This window comes from Ochlerotatus camptorhynchus, unplaced genomic scaffold (assembly GCF_037179485.1).
Source record: "Ochlerotatus camptorhynchus isolate MF236.1 unplaced genomic scaffold, CSIRO-AGI_Acam_v1.1 ptg000301l, whole genome shotgun sequence".
Taxonomy (NCBI): domain Eukaryota; kingdom Metazoa; phylum Arthropoda; class Insecta; order Diptera; family Culicidae; genus Ochlerotatus; species Ochlerotatus camptorhynchus.
The window spans coordinates 503,031-514,827 of record NW_027040789.1 but is presented as its reverse complement, the minus strand read 5'-3'; the positions used below and the strand labels follow the sequence as shown (position 1 = coordinate 514,827).

General features: G+C 38.7%; 2 protein-coding genes across 2 annotated transcripts in view; both read left to right on the top strand.

Moving 5' to 3' along the window:
- The first annotated feature begins 2,528 nt into the window (after positions 1 to 2,528).
- On the top strand, positions 2,529 to 3,245 carry LOC135707021 (uncharacterized). The gene has a single exon (XM_065228738.1). The coding sequence runs from the start codon at positions 2,529 to 2,531 to the stop codon at positions 3,243 to 3,245; it is 717 nt and encodes a 238-aa protein (XP_065084810.1).
- A 5,588-nt stretch (positions 3,246 to 8,833) lies between these two features.
- LOC135707023 (protein RCC2 homolog) overlaps positions 8,834 to 11,797 on the top strand; it is a 48,514-nt gene continuing 45,550 nt past the window's right edge. The window contains exon 1 of the mRNA XM_065228746.1: positions 8,834 to 8,935. The gene's annotated coding sequence lies outside the window, so the exon portion shown is untranslated. The remainder of the gene's footprint in view (positions 8,936 to 11,797) is intronic.

Below are 11,797 nucleotides of genomic sequence, written 5' to 3'. Positions count from 1 at the left end.
AAACCCCCTACGAGCTCTGGTGGGGACGTAAGCCGGATTTGTCTCACCTTCGCATCTTCGGATCAGAGGCCTATGTCCACGTGCCAGATCAGAAGCGTGGAAAGCTGGAGGGAAAATCGAAGAAGCTTCGATTTGTAGGTTATTCGATGGATCATAAATAAAGCCTACAGATTTGTGAATTGCGAGACTGATCTCATCACCCTTAGTCGCGACGCCCACTTCGTCGAACTGGGGAATGGCACTTCATCGTCCGATATTCCGCTGAAGTTTGAAACCCATGGAGAGCAGAGAGCGACCGTTAAGGAGGATAATGATCCACTGAAGCTTGAAGATGAAGAGAAACTTGTCCCGGAAGCAGAGGAAGAAATTCAAGAAGAGAAATCAGTTCAGGTGGAACCTGTTCGTCGCTCGCAGCGTCAGACGCGTGGCATGCCACCACGGAATCTGGATGATTATGTACTCGATTACGCCGTCGGGAACATGGCTTGTGCCTCGGAGGATCCGATCAACGTACTGGAAGCGCTGAAGATTGAGGAATGGCGAAATGCGATGGAAGACTAACTGGACTCACACAAGCGGAACCAAACGTGGGAACTCGTTCAATTGCCGAAAGGAAAGAAAGTCGTACACGGACAGAAAATTGTTTGCATTGAACCAAAAAAAAACTTTATTTGTATTTACACAAACAATTCCGGTTGAAATTATATTGCATTTTATTGTTTGGATAATATTTATTCAAATAAATTAAAAATAAGATTCTTTTGTTTTCATAAGCCACTCTTCAACTGCAACTATTGTAAAAATAACAATATTCTTTTATCAAGCCAACAATAGTTAATTTTAATTTAACATTTATTTGTTGTGTCAATTCCCCGGGCCATGAATGCAAAAATAACTACCAACCATTCCCTCGTGAAAACCCGGACAAAAATGTAAACAATAACAAAAAATTTCTCGTTTGATTCAGCTCTAGAGGTAAGTAAGTATGCTGCTGTTGCAAAATATAAACAGTTTTTCTTTTTTTCCTTGATTTTTTCCGTCGATCTTATTTTCAGTACTGAGTACCAATGCTCCCAACGCCAGGAAGGCCGCTCCCACACCTGGACCCTACCTATCGACCCATCAACTCATGAACCGGAGAGATTTTATGCCTCAGAAAGTTTTTTTTTTATTTAATTGTAATTCTGTTGGTAACAAATAGAAAACAAAACATAAAAATAATCGCAAATTATTAAAAATTGAATCAATAAACATATTCTTATTTCTACTGCGTATATTTTTAGGCTTAATAAAATAAATATATATAACTCGGAGACGAGCCAGCCAACGGCTGAAAGTCTCCTTAATAAAGATATATAAAAAAAAAATATGATTGAATCAACAAGAAATCTCTTTTAAAAACAAACATATTTTTTGTTGACCCAGCTGCCAAATTTGACAGCTTACGTCAAAACCATAAAAGCTCTTGTAAATTCGAAAAGATTTTCTTTTTGATTTAACAATCCATGGGTTTTTAAAAACAAAGATACTGGATTGTTGAAATAATAATGATTTCATTTTGCAGCCAAAACAAAATCAAATTCTTATTAAATTTACGTCAAATATTATTACGTTTAAAATATTTTTTTCTGCGTGTAGGATCACGCTGGGTGTATAAGCTGAAGCGCGACGAAAATGGCTCAAGGTTTTTCACAGAAGTTCGGCGAAGATTTTGAGGATGTATTCGCCCCTGTCGCTCGACACGCAACGTTTCGTACACTGTTGACCATTGCATCCAAGCGGAAGATGGCTGTGAGACATCTAGATATCAAGACGGCATATCTTTACGGCGTTTTGGAAGAAGAGGTATACATGAGCCAACCGCCAGGATATGCAGTGCCAAGCAAGGAAGACTACGTCTGCAGACTCAAACCATAGAGGTAACTCTAAGACAAGTAGGTCCCAAAGAAACGTGCTCAACTTTTTGGCTCACCTCTGGTACTATCTTCGGTCCCAAGCTTGTCGAATCACCCCTCGAAACATAGGAAAAACCAATAACCCCTCATTTTATCTGTCAAACTTTCATAGCGAATCAAAACAAACATTGCGTAGTACTAGAATTTCGACTAGAATAGGGTACGTTAATCGTTTGCTTGGGACCAATAGGCTACTAAAGTGGTGAGCCAATTTAAAATCGTTAGTTTCGTATTGATTGTTGCTCAAACGGAGCATCTACGAGTTACGACAGTCCGCACGTTGCTGGCACAAGCGACTCCATGATGTGCTGGTCAACTTGCAGTTTAAACAATCATCGGCCGACCCTTGCTTGTATGTGAGAGATTGTGGAAGAGCTAAGGTGTTTTTACCGAGGTTTTTACTCGTGTACGTCGATGACATGCTGCTAGTGTCGGCGAGCTCCGGTCAGCTGGAGGCGGTAACGTATAGACTGAAAAATGAATTCGAGGTTACGTGTCTGGGAGATGTTCGCCAAGCTGCTGCAAGCTGCTTGAAGACCACGGTATGAGTGATGCAAAACCTGCCAAGGCGCCATGGACGTGAATTACGTCAAAGTCGAAGATAAAAGTGAGTTGCTGAAGGATGCCTCGAGGTACAGAAGTGTCGTCGGAAGCCTATTGTACCTCTCTGTAGTGGCTCGACCTGATATTGCCAACAGTGTGTGCATTCTTGGAAGAAAGTTTGCAGCACCCACGGAGCAAGATTGGGTGGCGGTGAAAAGAGTGATGAGGTATCTCAAAGGCACGATCAGCTGCAGTCTGCGTTTGGGCGGTGAAGATAGTCAGGCGTTGCTGGGTTTTTCGGACGCCGACTGGGCCGGCGATTTGACAACTCGCAGATCGACCTCGGGATTTGTTTTTATGTTTTCCGGTGGAACGATCTCGTGGGCAAGTCGTGGTCAAGCTAGCGTGACACTTTCGTCAATGGAGGCGGAATATATTGCCCTCAGCGAGGCCTGTCAGGAAGTAGCCTGGTTGAGACAACTATTGTCGGATTTCGGAGAACATCAGAAAGAAGCTACTATAATCCGCGAAGACAACCAGGGTTGTATCGCCTTCGTTGAAACGGAGCGTGTCAACCGAAGATCTAAACATATCGATACAAGGCAGAAATTTGTGCAGGAGCTATGTTTGTCGGGTCAGATTGCACTCCAATATTGCCCAACGGATCAAATGGCGGCTGATATACTTACAAAGCCACTGGGACCGCAGAAGCATAACCGTTTCTGCATCATGTTATCCCTGGAGTAACGGAGTTCCTGATGACGGATGCTACTCATCGAGGAGGAGTGTTATACCCCGTTCACATTACAGTCTATATCACGTAATATAGGCTGTCTTGCAATGAGCACTTATACATAGGATTTCCAGTGAAAACTAGATGTATGAGTGCTCATTGCAAGACACCGTATATCACGTGATAAACGCTGTAATGTGAACGGGGTATTAGGAGCGATGATTACCTCCTGACAACTACGCGGTGCATCCAAGCACCCCCGGGTGAGTACACAGCAAAAAAAATGTAATATCGATCAATGTAATTCAAGCTGATGTATGAAATAATGATGTAATAGCAAAAAGCAGATGCAATATTACATCAATGGATGTAATTTTGTTCGCAAAATCGATGTACATCGTACAACGTTATATTACACAACCGATGGATTGACCTGGTTGCAGCAGTTTGGATGTAATATTCAACAACTTTTTTTTTCTGTGTACGATCTCTTATCGCATCGTCTTACCTCACGGTAAGTTTGACAGCTATTCTTACTATTAAAAGCACGTTTCCCGCGTACGGTTTATTATTCCTTTTACGTGAAATACATTGTTCCTTTAAAAGTTAGTCCGCGTGTTTATTTCACCGTTCCGAATCCGAACCTGGTTTCGCTGGTCCACTGCGCTGCTCCACCTGGTCGTATAGTCGTCAATTACTCTCCAGTCTGGACAGCGTATTATCAACAATCAATACGAAACTAACGATTTTAAATTGGCTCACCACTTTAGTAGCCTATTGGTCCCAAGCAAACGATTAACGTACCCTATTCTAGTTGAAATTCTATTACTACACTATGTTTGTTTTGATTCGCTATGAAAGTTTGACAGATAACATCAGGGGTGTGTGGATTCATGCAGAACATGCAGGGGTGAGTGAAATAGCTTGGGACTGCTTGGGACCGTTGTTCTGGTACTGAGTGAGCCAAAAATAATAATGATTTTCTTCGGGACCCAGTGGTCTTAGAGTTAAACGCTGTCCAGACTGGAGAGTTATAACAGGTTATAACGGTTGTCAAATAATTGCAACACAGAAACCACCATCAAGATAGCGCTATAACATGTTATAACTCTGTAGTCTGAACGTACTATTACCTCTATGGTATTATAGTACGTTCAGACTACAGAGTTATAACATGTTATAGCGCTATCTTGATGGTGGTTTCTGTGTTGCAATTATTTGACAACCGTTATAACATGTTATAACCGAGGGGGACGAAAGTAACCATTCTACATTTCATTTAACAGATTTAACTAAAATTTGCTAAATAATTCAGAGTTTTTGGATAAACTTGATTCATAATGAATAATAACACGTGCCTGCCGGTATCATCCGATTTCATCCACTATTCTTCGATAATCTTGGATGTGTTAGAATTATCTATCTGTTTACTCTAATATGTTTTAGTGTGTTTATGTTTACTGTCACTTTCATGATCGCGCGGTTTTCGCATTCGGTCGAAAAAATCGCAAATCAAGCTGCAAATTCTTCTAGGCCACTACACTCTTCCCCGGAGTAACAACAAAAATCACCCTTACCTGCCAATCTTCCGTTCAGCAAAACAGTTCCGTTTAGTTGATGCAGTCTTCGACTCCAAGCAGTGGCAGAAGATCGGATACTGGAAACATGACCGGAAAAGGATCCAGCAGATGCGCTTCTCAGGTTTCTAAATTGAATTCCAACGTCTGAAAGAACTCATCGAGGACAGGACTAGCATCCACCCCCGGGGTCAAGTTAGCCAATCTGCACTTTAAACGGTATCCGGCTTAAATACTCATCCCCTCCGTCTTCTGTCTCTGGTCCATGACCGCCGTCCCATTTTCTGACCCATAGATTCCGATTGCGCTAATCTACCTAAATATCAGCGACAACGCGTCGCAAATCCCCCATCCCCGGTTCGCAACTCATCAGCAGCAGAAGAAGAAACTTAACGCCGGCACTCCGCCTGTACCGCTCCCAACCAACAACCTCTCTCGCAAGATCGAACCGAGTACTCCCGAAATCCAGCCGTCAACCACAACTCGTTTGGTCTTACCAAGGGTCTTACAACCACCTCAACCTCCTACCCGCAGGATGCTCAATTATTTCATGATTTTCAGCCATGCAAGTATCCAAGCAAACCTGGTGCTGCTCGGTCAGACGTCGGTTACACCTATTTGGACAGAACCCGTTATGCAGGTTGCGATTCGTGAACTCGAAGCACCCACATTCCTCATCGAACTCTGACGAAATCCACCTCAACATCTCGACACTGAGCGTTCATAAGGGCCAATGTTGTAAACGTAAGCAATGGCTTCTTTCTTAAATTTCCCTAATTCAAAGTCTATCCAGCGAGTTTTCATCTTTGAGAAATTCGCGGAAGAAGTCATTGTTTACGTTTGCGACATTGGCTTTTGTGAAAAAGCAGCAGAGAGTTGTTAGTTGTAATCTAAGAGGAAGAGGAGACAACTGGCTTCTTGCTCTTTTATCTCTATCTATATCTTACGCACTACAAATCAGCCAATCACGAGCTGGTTCGCGTTTGACAGAAAAGTGTTTCGTTTTCACCCCCGTATTGTCTCCTCTTCTCTTAGGTTGTAATGATAAATAATCTGTCATGTGATAGATAGAGATGTCACCCGATATATTAGAGATGTGATCGATAAAAAGCCGATATTATTAATTTTAAAGATTTGAACGCGATTATTTCGGATAAAATAAATTTGCATGGATTTAAATCAATTCATCAAACTAAAAGGTATTTTTGGATAAAATTTGAATAAATCTGGGACTTTCGTCCCCCTCGGTTATAACTCTCCAGTCTGGACAGCGTTTTAATCACGGTTTCCTTTTTTACAGTTTTCGAACTGTAAATCACAAAAACTACCGAACATTCAGCTGTTCTCAATAACATTACTGACGTTCATTAGTTTTTGCAAGAAACTACTGAATGCGGTAATAGTAATTACTGAATTGACCGTAAAATAACAGTTTTACGGGGAATGACCAAAACTCAGTTCAATAGAACCATTTAAAATCGTTAGTTTCGTATTGATTGTTGATAGAACACCGAGTTTTCAGTGCTAATTATGTTTTACTGAAACATTCTTCAAACGAAATTCCAAAATTACTGGTCACACTAGTAAATTGGACTCCTTTACGTCATTCTCCTTCGTTCCACCTCGCGCACTTGACTTCAGAAATTTGTTAAACGACTGGAAGTCAACGCAGGAGTGCAGAATCATTCGCGAAATCCGGCAGTTTCTGCACTCCTACATCGACTTCCAGATGTTCCATTGAATTTACGGCCAAGAATTTCAATTGTGTGTAGCAGTGCTCCAGACTTAGGCACGCAATCTGGCACTCCAAGAAAGCAACCAGCCGGCTGAACCACGAGGAAGTATTGAGCGCTAAAGCTGAGTCCCCTAATAAAAATCTTAAAAAATCCGAAATAATATATTTACTACTCATTGATATGTATTCATCAAAATACTGAAAAACTCAGCAAAAAATAATGTAAACAAATAAATTACTGAAAAAGTCAGTAATTCTTTAACTGACTAAAACGGTAAATTTTGACATTTCAGGGTTTTTTTTCCATTTACCGAGTTTTCAGTTAAACCAAAAACTACTGAATTGATTGCTGAAAACTCAACTACACAGCAAAAAAATGTAATACCGATCAATGTAATTCAAGCTGATGTATGAAATAATGATGTAATAGCAAAAAGTAGATACAATATTACATCAATGTATGTAATTTTGTTCGCAAAATCGATGTACATCGTACAACGTTATATTACACAACTGATGGATTGACCTGGTTGCAGCAGTTTAGATGTAATATTCAACAATTTTTTTTTTCTGTGTATGTATCGCGAAATGGTTGCCTGTAAATTAATGATTACCAATTCGCGATATTTTACACGTAAAGTTGACCGATAATTCAAAACCATCCATGGGCCTTAGGGGCTGTTCATAAACTACGTAGACAGTTTAGGGGGGGTGATTGGCAATTATCCACGGCCCATACAAATTTTAAAATTTTTGTATGGAGAATTGTCTACGTAGGGCCGGTAGTTTTGAACCTTTCGTCTGTGAATCGGTAGGCATCTCGAAAATCGGTGTCTGGCCACCCTGAGCTATAGTCGCTATATTCATAGTCTGGCGGATAGAATATCGATCCATCAAAAAGCGGAACCAATTCAATATATTTTAAACCAATAATTGAAAAGGTACTATCAACTTTTATGAACAAAACGTTGATTATTCTTTCCTCGCCAGTCGAACGCAAATTATCAGCATCATCGGATAGGGGAAACTTTTCTCAACCCAAAGATGGTGTTAGTTTGCGTAGGCGAGCCTTGAGTTACGAGAAAAGGGTTTCCGAAGTTTTGTTCGGAATTGCAGATGTGCTCTTTTCTGTTGTTGTTCGTGATTTGCTCGATTGGTTCCGCTATTTGACAGCTCAATTGGTTCCCGAGATTCTATCCGCCAGACTATGAATATAGCGACTATACCCTGAGCACGTCCCCCCAGGTAAAGCTAAAGCCCTACAGTAAAAGTATGGACGTCTGTTAAAAGTTGTTCCGATCGAACCGTCAAAATGTAAAGTCCTACAGCAAAAGTATGGACGGCTGTCACCACAAAACTGAGAAAAGCTGTTCCAATCCAATGAGTACAGAAGGAGGTGAAGCAGATCGTGAAATATGGTTGTATTAGTAATCCAAAAAATCAACGTAAACGCAAGTAGTGACGTCACTAATTGCTTGTATCGTACAGGGGTTTTACTCACACAACTTAACCGATTGCTTCACCTCGGTAATCCAGCTCATTGGTTCCAATCGAGCAAAGCGGTGCTCTAATAAACGGGTATCAAACACTAACAATATCATAGATGGTACGACCATACCACATAAAGTTGAGATGATGTTTATGCGGGTGCATTTTGACGGTTCGATTGGAACTTTTGACAGACTTCCATACTTTTACTGTAGGGCTTTATCAAAATGCATCGCTTTGCTCGATTGACCACTTTGTCAAGCAGTTTTGGCGTGACTTTCTACCAGCGATTTCACAAAACTGGACCAAATAATTTATATTTTTTTATGAAACGCACAAATTTTGGCTACTTTTCTCGAGGTTCTAGAAGAAAAAATCTCAAAATAATGTTTTATTTCAAAGTTCGAGTGGTAGTAAACGTCGTTTTAAGAGCTCGAATAAAATGGTTAATTGGAACCAATCAATGAAATTTATATAAGGTCTGGGCCAACAGGCAGCTTGCTGGTGTTAGAAGCAAAAATGTTGTAAACATTGCTGAACATCTGCGAACAGATAGATATACGTCACTGCCAACATACTGAGAACAGATAGATATACGTCACTGCCAACAGCTGTTTCGTGTAAAAAGATAAACATTGCAATATATACGAACACCACTAACCATTTGCACATTTCACTAACACCAATAAGCCCTTTGGCCCAGACCTTATATAAACGTCATTGGTTCCCAATTGGATTGGAACAGCTTTTTTCAGTTTTGTGGTGACAGTCGTCCATACTTTTAGGGACTTGTACCGCGTATTATAATAAGCATTCGTGGTCACTGTGCTGTCGAATGCTATCTTAGTGTTCTCGGTTCTTGAAGATCGGTAAAATTTATTTGGAATTTTGTTTGCAATTCAAGGTGAGCATTACAAAGCATTATGAAAAATACTATTTGTGAATTCTTCGTATATACATTCAATCAATTCATTCTTATCTGATTATTTATTATTCGACTGTATTAAATTTTATGTGGATAGATGAGAGTTGCCGCCGAAGAACTCTTCCTAACGAAACGTTTTTTGTCTATGAAATCCATCATCAAATTTAATTTATTGCATCTTGCTATATTAATTTAATTAAGTGAATTAAGAAGCTTCATAATGGAATTCTTCTCGTGGTAATTTATAGACAACATTATTTATGTTTTGTTTGTGGTGATGCTGTGAATCAAAATGGAGAAAACGGTGAAACGGTAGCAGCAAGGTGACTACATATAGGTATTCTAATGTGTCAAATTCATGATTCAGCCATGTTGGATTTTTGTATGGGAAAGCGTGTTTGTTTACAATTCGCACTCCCCCCCCCCCCCCCCGCGACCTCCTCGCCTATATAGTGACAAAGCTGTATCACCATTTATATACCCACCATGGGTAGCAGTATCAGTGTTGTCAGCTGAATATAAGAAAAGGAAATAATTAATTCTTTGGATAAACGATAAAGAAGGGAATATTCCCTTCTTTGAATATATAAACGAAAACATCATTAATTCGCTAAATATATGATTAAGGAGGGAATACACTGAAGTCTTTTTTTACGCGGTTTTTTTACACGGTTTTCCACGATTTACACGGTACGTTTTTAACGATTTCTCGACAACGATACAACCTATCGACTTGATTCCAATCACATTAGCCGTTTCAAGCTATAGGTAATCGAATGGCATACTTAAAAAAATCACAATTTTTGGTGTAAATACAGAAATTTTTTAAAATATGTCTATATGGACCATATCATGCTTTAATTACAAATGGCATCAAAATCCGATTTTTTAAAAACATTTAAGCATGCGAAAAATCAAAATCTCGTAGTTTTTTTTACACGGTACGTATCCCCCGTGTAAGAAAAGACCTGAGTGTATTCCCTTCTTTGAAAATATAAGAAAAGGAAATAATTTATTCTTTGGATATACGATAAAGAAGGGAATATTCCCTTCTTTGAATATATATAAAAGAGAAAATAATTAATTCTTTGGATGTATGATAAAGACGGGAATATTCCCTTCTTTTAATATACAAGGAAAATATATAATTGATACCTAGCTTTTCGCAAGGGATTCGGGGTAATGACCATTTGGGACAATAACACGCAGAAAAATTTATCGTTGTTACAAAAATATTTGAGGTAAATTTAAACATAATCTCAGTTTGTTCTGGCCACAAAAATAATCAATATTAATGTTTAAAATAAAAATAATGTTACGTTTATTTTATTCGTGTTGAAAATAAACGTGAATATTTTTGTTTGGTTTGACAACAATGCGAACAAAAATACATAAATATGTTTATTTTAAACATGCTTCTTGTGTTTGAAAGAAACATACTTAATATAAAATTATATTAGCATTTGAATGTAAGATAAAGCAGAAAAATGGATTGCAAAGAGATGAAAAAACGATCTGCAGGAAGATCCCGAATTCAGTTTGATTGCAATGCTCGTTGCAATGTAGGGTTGGAAATGCAGGAATCGAAAGAAGATGAGGATGATGAGAAACCGTTGAGTTCGGTAAGGAAGGAGGATGAATATAGCACTGATTTTAGTAAGAAGTTGATCCAACAAATTAATCAGTCGAGTCAGGATTGTGTGAATATGATAAAGCTTGCTGAAGTTTCGAAGTGAATGGAAAATGAGCGGATGAAGTTGGAGCACCCAAGTAACAATTTCCAGTTGAAGAAACGCTTTCGTTTTGATTTTGTTCAGCTGCATGTTGAATAATAATTGCACAATGTGTTCACCACAACTTTTATAAAACCCTTGTTTACACTGGTTTGTAGAATCTATACAACTGCAACACAAAGGTGTTGTCTAACGTATTCAGTAAAACGTTTACCCAAAATCAATTTCTTGTTGAAGAAACGCTTCCATTGTGATTTTATTCAACTGCATGCTGAATAATAACTGTACAATTTGTTTATTACAACTTCTGTAAAGCTCTTGTTTACACTGGTTTGGAGAACCTGTTCAACTACAGCATTATATGTATACGCGGTATAGGAGTAGAAGCAACTTTTATACAACGTTTATAGATACATATTTAAACTCAAGCTTTATTATTTTGCTGAAAGCTCTTATACAACGTTTGTAGACACTTCTTGACAGCCGCTTTGAAATTTAGTAGAGAGTAAACCTGAGAGGCGTTTGTTACACTCTTTTATGACTCCTAAATATTAATTGAACAGCAAGCGGTGAAAAGCGTTTATAACACTTTTCAATGATTTCTTAATAACCGGATAGAAGCAACTTTTATACAACGTTTATAGATACGTATTTAAACTCAAGCTTTATTGTTTTGGTGAAAGCTCTAATACAACGTTTGTAGACACTTCCTGACAGCTGTTTTGAAATTTAGTAGAGAGGAAACCTGAGAGGCGTTTGTTACACTCTTTTATGACTCCTAAATATTAATTGAACAGCAAGCGGTGAAAAGCGTTTATAACACTTTTCAATGATTTTTTAATAACCGGATAGAAGCAACTTTTATACAACGTTTATAGATACGTATTTAAACTCAAGCTTTATTGTTTTGGTGAAAGCTCTAATACAACGTTTGTAGACACCTCCTAACAGCTGCTTCGAAATGTATTAGAGATTGAACCTGAGAGGCGTTTGTTACACTCTTTTATGACTCCTAAATAATCACTATACAGCAAGCGGTGAAAAGCGTTTATAGCACTTTTTAATGACTCCTTAATAACCGTTGTGTAAGTACTCACAATATTCACAG

Coding starts and splice junctions, on each gene's coding strand:
- LOC135707021 (XM_065228738.1), top strand. CDS start 2,529: ATGGACGTGAATTACGTCAAAGTCGAAGATAAAAGTGAGTTGCTGAAG.